Source organism: Antennarius striatus, chromosome 15 (assembly GCF_040054535.1).
Source record: "Antennarius striatus isolate MH-2024 chromosome 15, ASM4005453v1, whole genome shotgun sequence".
Taxonomy (NCBI): domain Eukaryota; kingdom Metazoa; phylum Chordata; class Actinopteri; order Lophiiformes; family Antennariidae; genus Antennarius; species Antennarius striatus.
In genome coordinates this window covers 1,858,893-1,878,123 of record NC_090790.1, presented here as the reverse complement: position 1 = coordinate 1,878,123, position 19,231 = coordinate 1,858,893, and the positions used below count along the sequence as shown (strand labels likewise).

Sequence of the window (19,231 nt, the reverse complement as noted above, 5' to 3'; positions counted from 1 at the left end):
ATTCTTTCCCTCTCCCTACCCTCTGAACCCAGTCACATGTTCTGGGATGGAAAAGTCACAGCGGGTAAAGAATGGTGGAACAAAAGTAGTCAGACACGTTTATATATACATATATATCAAACGAACCAGCGATTCGTTGAACAGAAAGGCTTCAAAAACTTTGTATCTGTTCCACCTACAAATTATTTACATGTATGGAATGATTAATGTATATTAATCCCTGGCAATTATATAATCATTGTACACCCTTTGTATAAGGGTATTCGTTTGCAAATAAAACATAAAATAATAGCGATCTGGCCCCCTCTGCTCGTTGTAATTATTCTGTGTTAGAAAGGATTCAAAAGAAATGAGGTCATTATTCATTGGAGGAGTTAGGGATATGGGATATAATCCAGGTTATATAATGTCTATGAATACAGTTGTTCTTACAAATAGCAATTATAAAGTTGTCGGATAAAATGACGTTTTGACGATGGCTGTGACATAAGTACATAATATTTATGCACACACTTACCTTATATTAGAAATTCAATGTGTTGTGAAGGATTTGTCGTGTTTTGGTTGAGACACAGTACTGTTAGAGCTTGAATTTGCTCTCATACTACATTTCAGTTCAAATGTAATCTTTTTTTTTATTTTTACGATGCGTCACAGACAAAACAATTATTATTATGTGCCTTCATCATGGTAGCGCTATCCCAGCAGACTGGGGTCATGAGGCAGGGTACACTCTGACGCCAGTGCACTGCGGAGCCACATGTAGACGGTAGGAAGTGCTTTCTTGGTTCAGAGCTGTTTAAAAATGTTTTGCAATACCTAAAGGGAACCTGTCATTTGTGTTTTTCTTTAATTGCAAAACTTTTATTACATCATACACTCTTACAGGTGGCAACAGAATCCAACCACTGTTTACTGAAAAGAAGGACGTTTATTCAGACTGGACTTCTTTCATGGACGGTTTCCACTTGGTTTTTAGGGGAGGTCACATAAACTGCCTGCTTTAGGGTTTTCAGTGATCATTTAGCAGCTGACTGTGGTCAACAGCATCTTAGTTGTGTTGGACAGGTACAGTATGTGATTTTCAACATATAGATCATTTCTTTTGAATAGAATGCCTTACAGAGTGGATGTGCCTGAAAGGCTTGGTTCGAGATAGCCCTTTTGTTTATGTTTCATTGAGGTCATTTTCGTGAATTTTCAGTCATTTACAGTTCCCTTGAACATACAGTATATTAAGCAGTTGAAGATGGATGGATGGATGGATGGATGGATGGATGGATGGATGGATGGACAGATGGACAGATGGATGGACTATCACTTACCGTTTCTTTCAAAATAACACAACTGTACTGTACTTCCCCCTTGACACTGAAAACCACAATCAAACGTCCATTGCATACATTATTGGATGGCATCAAATTTCCCAGAGATAGACTTGGATAATCTAAAGTTGTGATCATAAACTCAGATTTAGGGCTCATTTGTTGTAATTTCAACTCCAATCTTCCTAACTCTGACAAAGAAACAGGCATTCTATGAGGGTAGCTGTGGCTGTGAGGTAGAGGTCATCCACCAATCATTGTGTATTTGAAGCCTTTCTGAAACCAGAGAGTATAGAACATATTTTCATAAAAAGCGTGATTCAAACTCGGGCTATGGAGAACATACAGTATGGAGTATAGACTGAAGTACTGATATTACAAAATAACACTCTTGTATCACAAAATACTGGTTTATCATTTATCAGTGATTCCAGAGTGGAATTTCAGTATTTTTATGTAAGCAGGAGAACCTTAAACACTATTCTAGATTACACTGGAAACCAGCAGAGAAGCTCCTTTTCTTGTTCCAGTTAGAATATGTTCTTCAGGATTTTGGATCAGCTGGAGGGTCTTTATAGACTTATTAGTACAACCTAATAATATAGAGTTATAATCATGAAGTCTGAATGGGACGAATGCTTTAAGCTTTTTTCCCCCACCTTTTTGGGTATCGCGTTAATGAGTGTAATAGTGTTTTATTAGGAATAAAACTAAGATCAGACTCAGTCTTCTGCTGTGATTTCTCACTTCAGACTTAAAATAAACGCACATTTTGGCCAAATATATTTATTTATGAAGAGGTATGTGATCCACTGAGAGTCACTGTGGTTTTACACTTGATATTTCCAGCAGAAACTGTGTAACTGTAAATTTGTGTAATCTTATCAAAAATCAGGAAAAAACGAAATCAGTGAAAAGTCATTTATTAGAAACAAAACTCACCATTACAATAAATCTTGAGAAAAGTGTTTTGATAAAGGTAGCTGTACCAGAAGCTGTCGAGCAAATCAAGTTTTTGTCATTCATTCATTCATTGTCTACCACTTCATCAGAGACGCAGACAAACACACACACCTATGATCAATCTGGAACGGCCGGTTAACCTGTTTTTGGAGGTGTATACTGTACCAAAACAGCCTTGGTACAAAACAACTGATGCTTTCTTGGTGGGATGAAAAAGACCTGGTGCATTTTATGTTTTTATTTTACCCTAACCCCCCCCTCCCATTATGTCCTTAGGCATAATTCTTTTCAATGGTGGTCTTTAATGTCATCTTACATGTTTCCCCCGACCTGCTCCACATGAAAACATCAGTAGAATAATGTAGACAAACAGACGCCCATGCCGACAGGACAACTGACTTCCTCCTGCTCTTCATTGGTTATTGGTTAAAACCAATAACAACACACTATCTGGAATAAGCACCAGAGAGGACAAAAATTAAACAACACTGTGACTTAATGGTGCAAATGGACAAATTCATGGAGGTTTGACAACAATTCAGTGTCTAAAAAGAAAAAGAAAAAAAGGCAATGTATAATAACTGCATTCATATGCCGACAAACTGCGAGGGCAACACACCCAAACTATATTACATTAATTAGTTTAAGGCAACAAATGGCCATATTACAAATCTTGGTGATGTCTGACACCCCAAGCCTAATGTTTGTGTCCACGTATGTTTGCTCACACCTGGTCACAGCCTTTCCACAGGTGTATGATGAGTTGGACTCAAGACAACACTAACGGTTCAGTCAAGAAAGAAATGAATCCCCCACACAGTGTTTAACACGTAACTCCTGTCACATTGAGGACTGACTGCCTGTACCCCACTCTGGAACAATCCGTCTATACAAATCATGGTCTGTAAGACACAAACTTTTGGTATCTTTCCTGTTTACCAAACACATGTTGTTCTGCTCTTATTTATACTTGCTGTTATGCATATTTGCCTGTAATAAAAAACATTAATCTACATTGGATATTGACTTGAAAAGCCTTATCACCAATTAAATAATGTCGCCATGTCTTGTTCTTATATTATAATCACTCACTGCATTTCCTGCAAATTGTTCTATTAAAATTTTGCGTTCACTGATGTCAGTAAAACAAGTGCCCAAGCAGAAGCAAATGGAATCAAAAAGTAAATTAAAACAGTGCTTGAATGTGACAGTGATGAGCATGACATGACTCTTGTTACACAGAAATAAGTGCGATGTTATATGTATTTAATATCTCCTAGATTATTTTAGGAACCTTATCAGAAAACAAATTTCAACCAAATTTTATAGTCGTTGGAATTTGGTTCCACTCAAATATCAGCCACACTACAACGACTAATTCAATGGGGTAGTAAACCATGCATGTGTCCTTCACAGGTGACTCTCTGACGATCAGAGCTGCTTTGGATCGACTCCATCAGAGACCGTTTCTGTTTCTTCAGGCATCTTCTTCGGCCACTCAGTCCAGTGTTGTACATTGGTGACCTGCAAAGACCAAGGGCAGGGAGAGTCCTGAGAGGTCTGGTCACATCTTTGTTCAGAAGAGAAAGCCTTAGCAGACGACTCGTATTCAGGATCGACAGTCTCCACTTTGATTTGGGTTGTTCTGGATTTGATCCGCAGTTTATGGGGCAAAGCTGAGGGGGTGGCATCTGGCACTTTGTGCGTGGAGACGATAACACCTCCGAGGTCGGCAACAGAGGGCAGTAACCCTTTTGGGACCTGCTGTTCATCTTCACCGTCAGAAGACTTGCTTACAGCGCCATCGTCTGAGCTTCTTGGGGAGTTGCTGGATGACCTGGTGAGCTGCAGGAATGAAGCGGGCGGGGGGTAACCTCCAGACAAGGGGCTGGTCATGTAGTTTCTATAGAGTTCGTAGGGGCTGCCTCTCTTCTGTGCATAGCTTTCACTCTCTGTTGATTCCTCCTTTACCACTAAAGCCCCCCAGAGGCCGACTCCCCCCTGAGTTATGCCTGTCTTGGGTACAAGAGGTGAATGCTTGATGACTGATATGCAGCTGCTGCGCAGATGAAGAGGCTCCAAATCCCTGCCTGAAGCCTGGTTGGCGCTGGGCGACACCAGGTCCTGATAAACGGTGGCGCTGGATAACTTGTGGATTTCTTGGTTGTACGCTGCAGCGCTCACCAGGCCGAACTTCAGCTTCAGAGACAGAAGCTCAGCCTTGAGGGAAGCATTTTCATCTTCCAGGGCCGTCAGTTTGTTCTCCAGCACCATGTCATTGATGCGCCGCTTCTCTCTGGAGCGTTTAGCTGCCTCATTGTTTTTGCGGCGTCTCTCCCAGTAAACAGTGTCTTTCTTCTCCTCTGGGATGAACTCTCGTTTCCTACGACACGTGGTTTTAGTCTTGAGTGGAAATGCAGAGATTGTGTGGCTGAAGTCTTTGTCAGCCTCTTGTAAGGCCACGGCCAGGACCAGCGCGTCCTCTCCACCGGAGTCCCTCTCCTGTTTGATCGACTGCATATTGTCTCTGTTGGCTACTCTACGGATCTTCAGGGGTCTTCAACGGAACACCATTGTGGTTGTTGGTGACATCTGTGGCATAAGAGACAATAAGACATGTCAGTGTCACGTAGAAACTATTTTTTTGTGCTGTACTGTTCTACTGCCTGTGTTGTACTGCCTGTGTTGTACTGCCTGTGTTGTACTGCTTGTGTTGTTAAATTAAATTAAATGATATTATTTTACTATATTATTTTATTGTATGATTTTATTGTATTAAAAACTTTCCACCACAGTTGTACTGCCTGTTGTACTGCCTGTTGTACTGCCTGTTGTACTGCCTGTTTACCGTGGGTCAGAGAGGACTGCAATTTCATCTGTGCTGTATGTCGTGCATATATGGTACACTTGACAATAAAGCTGACTTTAACTTTGATTTTCCATGTTACCTATACTGTATACAGTGCACAACAATATTTTTATAATTAGATGTCCGATTACAAAAATACTAGAACGCGAGCCTTCTTGCTCCACACCACAACAACACACCACACCAGAATAATAGTTTGTTCTTAGAAGAAAAGCAATTAACTTTAATTAACTTTACTGATCCCTGTAGGGAAATTATTAATCCACTCTAGCACACATTGTTAGTTCACACAAGCGTATAAATAGTGGGTACAGAACCACACACACAAGACGGGCCTGTGGGTATACAGTTGAGCACATCTGATTGATGTAACAGCAGAGACATTCCACTATCAGTCCTGTAAAATGGAATATGAAGAAATTTTACCTTAGAGCTAACAAACACACACACACACACACACACACACACACACACACACACACACACACACACACTTCAAGCCTACGATGAGTACAGCTTGCTAAATAAAACGTAGTTTGACTTAAGGGGACAGTCATTCCCTCATCATTAAACATTTATTGAGTATAAATGGCAATTTGAAATCAAACAATTAAAGTCTATTATCAGGCAAAACATGTCTACTTTTTAGACAATGATCTTTATTTGAGTTGAACACACTGGATTAGAGTAAAATGTTACTTTATTTATTCAGTTTATTTTTTTCTTTCCAGACATGTTATAACAGAATGTTATTTATCCAGCCTGTTGTGGACCTCCAGGCTCCCGTACCTGAAGAACTGAAGAAGCCTCTTGGACGAGAGGAGAAACATCTTCAAGAAGCGTTCTTAGAGTCCAGTGGATTGATTTAAACAACTTTAGGTAAGACGGAACAAAGGAGTGCGGCTATGATCGACCACGTGTCCCAGCACACACACACACACACACACACACACACACACACACACACACACACACACACACACAAAGTCATTCTATCCCAAACCTTCACATGGCTACTAGGACTGCTGCAGAAAAATGTTGCTTTCATACCCAGATCATAAATAAGGTAATATTACAATTATTATTATAGTTAATATTTTATTATTATTATTATTATTCCCTTTCCCTATTGTTTTAATTTTCTTCAATGTATATTTTCCCTGTTTCGGTCTGTTCTTATATTTAAATGCTACTCTAACATTTCAATTTCCCAGTTTGGGATAAATAAAATAGACACCTGTAGATTAAGCGCAAAATTTAGCAAATGCTAATAAACTATACGTACCCTGGGACCATGTGGACTGAGCAGGTGGATTACTGGGATTAATAACAAGTGGTTTATAATCTGTTCTTACTGGTTTCAAACACCACACACTTCACGGAATGCTTTCTGCCCGTGTCTCTGTGGTGCACTGGCGTCGGGCCAGAGTGTCCCCTGCTCCATGCCCTCAGTCAGCTGGGATAGGCTCTAGCCCCCTGTGACCCCTTACAGCGGATTTAATGCCGGACGGATCATCTGACGTCAACACGTCCCGTTGTGTACATTCGTGAATTAATCACCAACACTCTGCCGGAACCCCGTGTGACCGGAAGTAGTCCGACTACAGTAGGAGCGTTCATTCTGGAGCATGACGTCACTGCTTACTCACGGCCGTATATGTGCGCTCTGAGCGTAAACCGTGTGATGTGTCCGTTACGTCATCTGCGTTGGACAGAGCTGTACCGGGATCGGTAACGGTAACGACCTGAGTCACAGCAGCTGGATTACGTTGCTACAAGCCGCATGGCATTCTGGGACGCAATCCGTGAAGTCCTGCCGCCTGAACATCCCACATACTCTAACTACCCTGGGTACCTGTAACGGCCCGGCGCTGCTCCCGGTCGTGAATACGGACAAACTCCGTAAATCCCGTGCCGTGTAACTTGCTGCTAGCGTTAGCCACACCACACAAACGTACGCAAATTGTGCGCAGCTGAGATTTGGGGACAAAGCGGAAACACCACCGGAACCCGCGAAGAGAGAGGAGCGGTAAACTACCTGCTGGCGGCCCGGAGCTCCTCCGGTTCACCCACACCGACCACACCGCGTCTGAACGCCGCTTCTCTGGCAGGATTCACCCGTAAAGCAGCCCCCGACTCGGGGATCTGTGTTAGTAGGTCAGCGTATTGGCAGCGTGGAGGTGAATGACAGCCGCTGCAGCCAATCACAATGCAGCATTTTCCAACTTCAGCCAATAACTCCTGACCCCGACCGGGACGTCAGATAAGGCGTGTCGTCATCGAGAAGCGTTAGAGGCGGGGGGGGGGCGGGGGGGGGCGGGGGGTCTCATGCGGGGTGTTCACGTGTAGTTAATGTAAATGTAACGCGCTTCATTCACCCCCGGAGGACACTGTTAACTTCTGTAGGGAAGTTATTTTATTTAATAATTATTCAATTAATTATTTTTTTGCATTTCTATTTTGTATACTACAGTACACCCTCGTTACTCGCGGTTAATGAGTTCCAGGAACTACACGCGATTAAATACAGAAGGTTAAGACAAACAGGCTAAAACAGTAAACCGGTGTGGTCTAGTGGAGGATCTGTCCCTACATACCATGACACATACCCTTGAACTGGGAGCAGTTTTACTGACTAATATTTTTTCGTATTAATCATATTTAAACTATTAGAGGTGAATACTATAAAAGTAAGAAGAGTTGAAATTAAATAATTGCAGTGAAAAAGACAGAAACCTACATCTTTACGGATATTTTACACTTCTGTTATAAACTATATAATTTTTAAGTAGCAATTATATCATCCATCCGTGCATCTTCTTGTAGATATGATGATCGCAGTCGTCTCATATAGATACTGTCAGACAGTCAATGTGCTGTTGTCACAGAGCATAGACTGTCTGACACAGTCACTTTAATCTTCCTCCCAAATGCCAATTTGCACTCCTGTCTTCCATTGCACTATAATACTCAGGTATTGAATAACAGACTGCATCTGTGCCTTATGTAAATCATGATTGGTGTTTGCTGTGTTGTTTTTCTCTATTTGATTACATCTCAAATTTGTAGCTAGTAGTATTACTTTTTAGGGTTAGTGAGAAATTCAGTTTCAGTTCCCTGTATGTGTATGCATGTAGCAGCATCGACAATAAAGCTGACTTCGCCTTTGATTTTGACTTAAGGTGATATTAAGAAGTGAGACAGGGACCTTCAGCATAACCTCATTTCTTGCCAACATTGTTTTCTGGGCATTTCTTGCCTTGATATGAAATGCATTAGCTATGAGATCTCTATGAGGTCTCTTAATTAAAGGAGTCCTTTAAGATGATGGAAGGAAGGAGAATGAGATTATGGGACAAGAGATAAAACAGTTTTGGAGAAAGTTTGATACACACTTCATAATTATCGAAGTTAAAGGGACGTCATGTATGATGAATACCTAAATATGTTTAGTCACAATGGAAAGAAGGAGCACACAGCCACGGTCAAGAGTAGATGAAAGAACAAAATCCACCAGCTTGTGAAAGAACAAGAACTGTCCAAAAAAAACAAAATATGGAGGAGCAGGAATGGAATGATTTATACATCAAAAAAGGTGGGAAAAGAGAGACAGACAATGCTCAAAATTCCTGAAAAACTCAAGCTGGTGGAGGAAAAAGCAAAAAAAAAGAAGAACTGGAGGACTGTGGGTAAGGAAATACCCAGGATAGCATCTCCCTTCTGAATCCATGGCTAATATGACTAATAATGCAGAGCATGTTCTTCTTTTAAAATGGGCACTGGACTTCCTTTGATTCTGTGACATTCAGTCATGCATGTTAGCAGTTTGTCCACCAGTGGACCCCATCTACATGTTTACTCATGAGATGAGATGAGGCAACAGCAAAACATAGCATAAATTAAAGTCAAATTAGATTAGATTTTTTATAGTCTTGTTGACGACTGGTCATCCGACTCCGTCCTGGTCTGCAGCCGTTGTTCTCAAGACTGGGCGTACCTAACTGTAAAATCTAGACCTTTCCACCTATCCCACGAAAACTCTGCGGTTCTGATCATGGCCTACTGCATAGACGCTAACTCTAACAAAAAATGGCTGTAAATCCGTGAGGAAGAGAGCCCCTGTCATAAGAAAAACTGAAAACCTGAGGGAGTCGTTCAACAGCTGCAGGACTGCTTTGAAACAATAATATTGGAGTGTTTGAGAGCGAGCACCTGGAGCAGTACACAGCAGCAGTCCTGGTGTAGATCAAGAAAAGTACAGATGATATCACAGTGGACAAAAACATCCGTTTAAATGAAAGAAGCAAAATGAAACAAAAAGAAAATGTGTCTGAAGTGAAACAATCGGGGCTTTGAACCAGAATCTTTTGCCAATCGTTTCGTTCTGAACAGAAACAGAATTATAACGTTCTACGTTCCACCCATGAATTGATGTTCCCGAACTGGTTAGAACAAAAAAATATAGTTCCCAAAACGGATAATGAAGTTTCTGGTAAATATATATAGATACAGTAGGTAGCTTTAGGACTTTTTAATTAACAGTTAAGGTAATAAGTTTAAATTCTATAGATTTGTCCCTACAGTAACATTGCAGTCTGATTGACAGACTGCAATGTTTGCCTGTTATGAATATAATCCAGATTGGGAGACTGCCTTTTCCTTTGACTTCTGGTGATGTGCCTCAACTTCTCTCTCATCAAGCATTGAGTGAATTGACAGGAAGAGAAGCATGAGGTGAAATATTATTTCCAAGAACGTAAGAAAACCCCGGTATTAACTGGTTACTATTATTTTAAATAAACAATTTCGTTCCAGAACATTAAAAAATATACAGCTATTGGTTTTGTTTTTGTTCCATGAACCGGTTCAAAACCCTGGAAACCATGTATGGAGAACTTCATCACACTGTGTGAACATGCCACAGCCGCACACAAAGAACTGTTGCCTTGAATTGTTTTCAAGTATCATGAATTACAGGAATACATTTCAAATGGACACTTAAAATTTGATCCTTAAAGTAGAACAAATAACCTCTCAGGTTTCAACAGAAATGCCATTACAACATGTGGAAATGGATTAAGCTCATGAAATTAAGGCCAATAATAAACCAAGTGACAGTATTTCCAACGTTGGAACTGATAACACATCTCAATAAAAAAAAAGAAACAGTGGATGAACTACTGCACTGTTTGTATGTAGATGATTGCTTTGTGTAAGTGGCAATGGAGAAGGAAGCAGTGATGCTCTACAGGAATCTCATATCTTTGTGTTCAAAGGGTGGATTTTCTCTGAGTAACAGGTCTGAAGTACTGAAAGTCATCCCAGGGAATCACAGAGAAAGGAACTGAAGGGTTGGACATGGAGCTGGACTCACTACCTGTAGAGAGAGTGTTGGGAGTGGATGGAACATTAATTCAGACTCCTTTAAGTTCAAAATAGTACTTAAGGACAGACCACTTACCAGAAGAGGAATCCTCTCCATCTACAACCCTCTTGGAATGCTGAGCCCTGTAGTTTGAACAAGATCCTGAGTGACCTGTGCGGGAGAGGGATAGGCTGGGATGATACTGTGCCTGAGTCAGTCTCTAAAGAACGATTGGAGTGTCTTCAGCAGCTGCATCTGTTGGACAGAATTGAAATTAGAAGCCACCAGGCTTTGGAAAAGTTACCCCAGGTCAGTTACATCATTTCTGTGAGGTGAGTGAAATGAAAACTGGGTCTCACAAATTCTCAAAGTTTCCTGTTCACTCCATATAGGTATGTGTACACCAGGAGTAATCCAGCTGATGTAGCCTCCAGAGGAGTGCAAGCTGACGTGTTCATTGCAGATACTACATGGGTATCAGGGCTCTACTTTCTTCTGTATCCTAAGAGTGAATGACCTGTGAACCAGGAATACCTCAAACATCTTGATGGTGACCCTGAGGCCAAAAAGGATGTTCAAGTGAATGTTGTCCAGGCTACCAAAGAACCTGTAAATCACCTGATGGAGTACTTTTCCTCCTGGACAAGCCTAAAGAAATCAGTGACGTGGTTCTTGAGGACTAAAAGCTGGCTCATGTCCTGTGTATAGAAGAGAAGACATTTACTTTTGACCTTCGGACAGTCCAACATTGACAGAGAACAACAGGAGTCATCTGTGGAAGAACAGATGAGAGAATTTAAGAGGACAGTAGTACACAAGAGCCTCCCAGTGAAAGATCTGGACCAGGCTGAATTAGCCATCATCAAGTTCTGTCAGTGAAAGAGATTCCTTGAAAATCTCATCAGTCTGGAGAAAAGTCCAGCCACCTCCATAAACTCTGTTCATACCTGCAAAACGGAGTAGTGAGAGTTGGTGGTTGCCTCAGTAGATTGTCAATGCCTGTGGAAGAGAAACATCTGGTAATCCTCACCAAAGACCTCCATATCAAAGAGCTTCTACTTAGACATATACATCAGGAAGTGGTGCATGATGGCTGTAACCACATGCTGTGTAAGATGAAGGAGAGATACTGGATACCTTATTCATTCAGTATATTTTTTTGGGACATGTTAGACTTCACACCTTCATCACATTTACGACATCATCATCAACATCTGAAAAAAAGGGCTGATGGGTAGGAGCCATTTGGCTTTTTGAAATTCCAGTGCCCCAGAATCAACAAACACCTCTCATTACAATATGATGCCAACCAACTCAGACATTAAATATTTTCAACCAGTTCATACATTGAATTTTGACAGTCATAGTTATTGCAAGTTCAGTCATCAGTACAGTGCTAGCCAAGTTGTCTGACACCCTCTGCCAGTTCACCAGCAGATGGCAGGTTTGCCTCATGTAAAAATTGTACCAGATGAACCACCATTCACTCTTGAGGGAGTGGACTGCTTCAGACTTAGAAGAAGCATGGTTAAGAAGAATGGTATCCTGTTTACTTGCCCCTCCATTAGGGCAGTACACATTAAAGTTGCTACATTTGGTGGACATCGACTCCTTTATTAATGCACTCAGGCGTTTCATTGCAAGGAGACGACAAGTTTGAGAGCTACGCTCTGACAATAGAGCAAATTTTGTAGGAGCAGAGCAAGAGCTGAAGAAGGCCATTGAACAGTGGAATCAATCAATCAATCAACCAATCAACCAATCAATCAATCAATCAATCAATCAATCAATCAATCAATCAATCAATCAATCAATCAATCAATCAATCAATCAATCAATCAAGTTTTATTTATATAGCACTTAATCATGGCAACAGACCTTTCAAAGAGCTTTAACAGACAGAAAACCCAACTGAACCCTCCAGAGCATAAGCGACAGTGGCGGGGAGAAACTTCCTCATTGAGGAAGAAACTCCGGACAGGATTCTTTTAGCCATTCGCCTTGACCGGCTGGGTGGAAAAGAAATAAAATGAAGATAAGGACAGGGTAAGTAAAAGAGAGAGACAGGTGCAGATCCATGATGTCATGTAGCAATAGGGGATCAAATAGAGTTTTAATCCACCTGCTGGCTCACATGATGGGGGAGCTTGGGAATGGTTGTTTCAATCTGTGCGAAATGTGCTTAATTCAACCTTGAAGGTACAAAACTTGGATAGCATAGCCTTCACACAGTGTTTTGTGAGACTGAAGCTTGAAAAGCTCACATACATTGCCACCAGGAGTGTTCGGCCATCTGACATGTATGGACACAGGAGGGAAACAGGCTCAATACATGTCTGATTTGTTCTGGAGGGGATGGGTGAAGGAGTACCTACCTCAAATACAGGAGCGACAAAGATAGACACGAATGAAGAGGAATCTTGTTGTTGGGGACTTTGTAATGGACAGCTCTGCACCTCGAAACACTTGGACAAAGTTGTACAGGCCTTCGCAGACCGAAGAGGACTGATATATCTGGTACAGACTAAAACCTGGAGCAGCTACTGGGACTGGCCCATCACAAAGGTTTGCCTGCTGCAGGAGGCTGAAGCTGTTGGAGGTTTTATTGGCTTCAGTTGTGACTTTTTGGGGGGTTTTTGTTACTCTGTTTTTTGACTCTTACTTGACTCACCTTGTTGACTTTTGCTCGTTTAACCGTGACCACTAAGAGTAGTCTTCAAGAAGAAAGAAGATTCTATCTGGCGTATTTATGGACTTTTGATTTATTGTTGAAAGTATTATTCCTAGCACCTCCAAATCTGAGGCCATGGTCCTCAGCAGGAAACCGGTGGAATGCCTTCTCGAAGTGGGGAATGAGGTCCTTCCACAAGTGAAGGAGTTTAAGTATCTTGGGGTCCTGTTCACGAGTGAGGGAACAATGGAGCGTGAGATTGGACGGAGAATTGGGGCAGCAGGAGTGGTATTGCAGTCACTTTACCGCACTGTTGTCACAAAGAGGGAGCTAAGCCGAGAGGCAAAGCTCTCCATCTACCGTTCAATCTTCGTTCCTACCCTCACCTATGGTCATGAGCGATGGGTCATGACCGAAAGAACGAGATCGCGGATACAAGCGGCTGAAATGGGCTTTCTCAGGCGGATAGCTGGTGTCTCCCTTAGAGATAAGGTGAGAAACACTGCTGTTCGCGAGGGGCTCAGAGTAGAGCCGCTGCTCCTTCGCGTGGAAAGGAGTCAGTTGAGGTGGTTTGGGCATCTGGTGCGGATGCCTCTGGGACGCCTCCCTAGGGAGGTGTTTCTGGCACGTCCAGCTGGGAGGAGACCTCGGGGCAGACCCAGGACCAGGTGGAGGGATTATATCTCAACACTGGCCTGGGAACGCCTTGGGATCCCCCAGTCAGAGCTGGTGGATGTGGCCCGGGAAAGGGAAGTTTGGGGCTCCCTGTTGAAGCTGCTGCCCCCGCGACCCGATTCCGGATAAGCGGTGGAAGATGGATGGATGGATGAGTATTATTCCTATGTTTGTCTCCTAAAAAATGTGAGTAATTATTTGCATTAATTCCATAACTGCGGACTGGTGTGTAGGAGCCACACATCATTTTTGTCACAGTTGTTTTGGTTGTTTAGTTGATGAACATGTCTCACAGAAGAGCCAACTCATCAGGACAGGATTCAGTGGTCTTCCTTCACCTCAAGGAAGACGGACACTCATTTCAAGATACCAATGTTCAGATGTTGGACAGGTAAGATAAATGGTTTGAGAGAGGAGTGAAAGAAGCGATACATTTCAAAGTGGAGAAGCCATCTCTGGACAGGGGGGGGTGGTCTGCGACATCACCTTTTGCCTATTTACAATCAAGTCATTTGGAAACTCCCTACAAGAACGATTCAGCAGATTTACCCAGGTGATGTGTCTCATGCTAATGACACCCATTAGTAAATAAAGGCTCGGTGACACTCAGATTTCAGCAACCCCCTTTGACACCCACTGCTACCCCCATCAGTGGGTTTCAACTACGGTCATTGGAATCTGAATATTACTGACCACACCCCACAGGGTTAATAAACTGGGACAAGACCAGACACTTTCAAAACTGAAGAAGCCCCTTGGATGAGAGACGAAACATTTTCAGGAAAATGTCTTAAAATCCAGTGGATTGATTTAAACAGCTTTGGATGGTTGTTGGGATATGAATAGCTCTGACCACGCCTCTCAGGTTTAATAATCTGAGACAAGACCAACCACCACTACAGCTGAAGAAGACTCTTGAAGAGGGGAAACATCTTCAAGAAAGTTTCTTAAAATCCAGTGGATTGATTTAAACAGCTTGGCATATGGTATGGCATGGCATGGCATGGCATGGCATGGCATGGCATGGCATGACATGGCTTGGCATGGCATGGCATGGCATGGCATGGCATGGCATGGCATGGTATGGTATGGTATGGTATGGTATGGTATGGTATGGTATGGTATGGTATGGTATGGCATGGCATGGCATGGCATGGCATGGCATGGCATGGCATGGCATGGCATGGTATGGTATGGTATGGTATGGTATGGTATGGTATGGTGTGATATCTCATCTTGGATTTGGATGCTTGAATGGGAAAGTTTAACTTTATTTCTCAGAAATCAATTAGTGTCTGAATTTGATATGAACTTGTATTTATGTTTTGCTTGTGTGTTTTGTTATGTACAGAAACTTTCATCCAATAATCCATCCATCCATCATCCAACTGTCAAATAAATGCATTGCAAAATGGCTTGCGTGATCCTGCCTGAGTAAACGTCTACACCACACAAGGTGTCACCAAACTAAACTGACATCAACAGTGCAGTATTTTCAGTTCCCTATTGTTCCAGAGCAATGTGTGAAGAGATCATTTGATCCAAAACGTAAAAAGTTGAGTTCCTGATTCCTAATATTCTTTAACCCTTTGTTCACGCACACTTTTGCTCATATAGACACACTGTTTTGGTGTTTGAAACGGGAATACAGTCAGGGACCACTGCCGCAGTTAGATACTGTACATGGGATCTGGTCAGAGATTGATGAAAAGGAGAATCTACTGATTCCATAAATATTCGAATCACTTTTCTGCATTCATGCACCTCAGAGGGTTAAACTACACAATTTCATATTCCACTGTCACCTCATCTCGCAGCTGGAGCAAATCTCATCTGAGCTTCATTATTGCTGCTCAGTACATTAGCAGAATGATTTCACAACCTCTGCTCGCAGAAACTGGCTTTGGTGAATACAACTGCTAACGTAACCTCTGAGAGTCGTGACCAATGCCCTGCGCTATGAGACAGTTGTGTAACAGCATGTGCAGGTGATGCATGATGGTAGATCAGCCAGTAGTTACACCACCAGATGTTCAAGGAGTGGGCTACAAAAACAGAGAGAGACAGAATAAAACTAAAGGTGTTGATGTTAAACTGATATTGTGGTTAGAATATTTTCCATTTGCTTAACTATTCCACATTAAGTCTAAAACGTGATTGTGTTGAACAGTTCAACATTCATGATTAACACAAACTTAAAAAGACGTAGTAATAAGGTGCCTGGGGAGTCCGTGTGGCCCCGGTGAGCATACAGTTAAACCACTGCCTTCTCATTGACGAAACAGAATGATGTGTAATTCCTCACCTGCTACAGTAGGTGGCAGTGGTGCTTTCATATCTACATGAAACGTGGCATTAACTGTAATGAATGGGGCTTAACAGAAAACACTGGAGAGATGCTGCCATAGATTCCTGATTTGATGTCAAGTCAAAATAACTCAGCAAATCTGATTGAACAGTTTGCTCTGATGTCACTTCCTGTGGTCTTTTGGTCTTTCCTGTTGGCGTCATCTGCAGCGTTTCCTCCTTCTTTTCTCCACATCTCTGTGAACTTCTGACAGGAAACAAACCCACAATGCATTTCTGTTAATGGAGACGTTCACCAACATGGAGACTGAAGACAATTCAGGTCAGGTTGAAGGTTAGAGCAGCGATGTAGACGATAGACTACCTGTAGGAAAACTGTCACTACCTGCCTGTTGTTTCATAGTTTTTAATTTTGATGGGGTTGGGACAAATGATGTGTTGGGTCCTAATGGGATAACTGGTGTTCAGGTATGAGTAGGTTGGTTTCTACCTGGACCCACCGTCAGCTGAATGCTGAACTCAGATGTTTTGCTATCCGATGTTAACTATGGGTTGAGTTAACTGAGAAAGGTAATGGAAATAAAATAGTCACCTTCAGATTACCACTGCTGTATTCGCTGCAGCGGGTCATAGGGAGCCGGAGCCTACCTCGGCGGCGTAGGGCGTGAGGCGGGGGACTCTCCGGGCATGACGCCAGTGCACCACGGAAATAAAATAGAATAATCAAAAATAAAGGTGCGTCAGACCTTTGATTACCAGGAAGTACACCAGTGGGTCATTCATGTAAATGTGATTACCTCCGTGGACAAACACTTGGTTTATCATCTCTACCCCAAGCAGAGTAGTGATGTAAGACCCCCCGCCACACACACACACACACGCACGCACGCACGCACGCACGCACACACACACACACACACACACACACACACACACACACACACACACACACACACATCATCCCTCCAGAAAATCACCCTGATTGTATTGACTGAAGATGTATTTCAAGGATCAAAGAAATCTTTATTATCCTCATGCTTCTGGTTTAAAATCAGTATGGGGAGGGCTCATAAACATTTAAATTATACGTAAATAATCAAATAAATATTTGACTCTCCTGACCTGTGAAGATTACCTTCTTCTGCTGATATACAGGAGGCCCATAGACTGTTCATCAGCAGCAGCACATGTGGACCCTGAGGATGCAGCAGGGTTTAGCTACTCTGCTGCTCTAGTGACCCCTGGATCCTCTGTCCATCCCTGACCTGGAGGCATGTAAAAGAAGACCCACAGGACCATGTAGACTGTTGCTGCCTCTATTGCTAGAGATTACACGCACAGCCTCCATTTGAACCCAGAAAGTGAAAGGAGACCTCTGCCAGGGCCAGTCGAGCTCTTCAACCTCATTGGAAAGGGGGGTGCAGCGTCAAAATGCATTGAGAGGTGAATCTGGGGGGCTCTGGAAGTCCTTCCCACCTTCAGTAAGTGTGACTGGTCAACCTCTTCCCCCTTTGGGGTTGCCAAAGCAAATTCTTTCACAGCAGATGGAAGGGTGTGGGTTGGGGATGGATCTGTGCCAAACCAGCTCCTCTACCTCCAACATGTTCTGTGGTGTGGAATGTCTGGCTTTAAACAAACACCATCCTCGTGTCAAGCAAAGCTGTTCCTGCAGGGGGCTGGGCCCCCTTTCCTGACATGAAATGGTTACGGCCCTGACAGGACGTTCTCCTCAACTCTCCCTGTTTCCTCCTCTCTTCATCATGCCTGTCTGCTGTGGGCACGACCTCCTCATCTTCTCCTATGGTAATGTCATTAGCTTTTAGATGGTACGCTCCAGCTCTTTCCCTGTGTGTGTGGAGGTAAATTCACGTGTGTGTGTGTGTGTGTGTGTGTTTGTGTGTGTGTGTGTGTGTGTGTGTGTGTGTGTGTGTGTGTGTGTGTGTGTGTGTGCTGAATGCCACGTTTTTGAATAAACATTTCATTTTCACTCTTCAGTGGGACAATCTTTGGGATTATAACCAGGTGACTTTTTGATATCCTTAATTGAACCTTTATTTATCAGGATTCTGTTGAGATTTAAAATCTCTTACACGAGAGTCCTGGTCAAGAGAAACAGCTTTAGACAGAGTTTCATAAAAATTGATCCACACAACAATAACGGTGAACATGGAAGTGAATGAAAATCATTACACATATGTACACCTTCCTCTGCTCTGAAGTATTTTATGTTGTGTTCTGCTTTGTGGTTCACATTGAACGTGGAAGTGACTTCAAGACTTTGCTGTGATGACAATAAGTCTCTTCCCCACATCAAACATCCCTCTGGATATTTTTCTCTTTTTTCCTCAGGATCCTTTGTGTCCATTGAACAAGATTGTGTCTTTATGACAGAATCACCAGGGTCACTGGTGGTGTAATTTATAATGTTCAATAACTCTGTATTTATTACTTATTCAAGTTACAGTTGCACAGAAAAAAATTGTTTGTTTGTTTCTCTGATATAACATAAATTCCTTTAATTTTTCAGGTTATAAAACCCACAGAAATCAATCAAGGATCAAACTATCAATGAATAAAGAAAAATAACATCAGACACAAATTAGGACATTAATTTTGTTCACTACGTTTAGTCAGAGTTAAAATGATCTTAATTACTGCATTGTGGGAAATGTAGTTTGTGCTCAAAACACACTTTTGAACTATGTATTTTAAGACATTGTGACCCTTTATGATGTGGCGGGCCACATTTGGCCCCCGGGCCTTGAGTTTGACACATGTGATCTTTAGTCTTTGTCTCAAGAGGGAACACGTGATCTATAAACAGCTCAACAAACAGCTTTTGGTTGATTGGAGATTCTGTCGTTATAACAACCACAGAAGCTGCTCTGGACTCTTCACCTAAAGCGGTGGACACATGACTATTCAACACATACTGGTAGTTACTGGTAGTTACTGGTAGATACTGGTTAATCTCCTCCGTTACCGGACCGGAGTCACAGGCCACGCCCCCATCGTCACAGGAGGAGGAAGTTCTAAGAAATCGGTTTAAACGACCG

At 42.3% G+C, this 19,231-nt stretch overlaps 1 protein-coding gene across 1 annotated transcript; it reads right to left on the bottom strand.

Annotated features, from left to right (window-relative positions):
- Positions 1 to 2,232: 2,232 nt before the first annotated feature.
- On the bottom strand, positions 2,233 to 7,324 carry nfil3 (nuclear factor, interleukin 3 regulated). Its single transcript, XM_068334487.1, has 2 exons — positions 7,196 to 7,324; positions 2,233 to 4,880 (listed from the first exon to the last, which is right to left on the bottom strand). Exon 2 carries the CDS (start codon positions 4,806 to 4,808, stop codon positions 3,720 to 3,722), a length of 1,089 nt encoding a protein of 362 aa, XP_068190588.1. The 5' UTR covers positions 4,809 to 4,880; positions 7,196 to 7,324; the 3' UTR covers positions 2,233 to 3,719.
- Positions 7,325 to 19,231: the final 11,907 nt, after the last annotated feature.

Bases quoted from the DNA above. Each gene is read 5' to 3' on its own strand.
- nfil3 (XM_068334487.1), bottom strand. From the start codon at position 4,808: ATGCAGTCGATCAAACAGGAGAGGGACTCCGGTGGAGAGGACGCGCTG.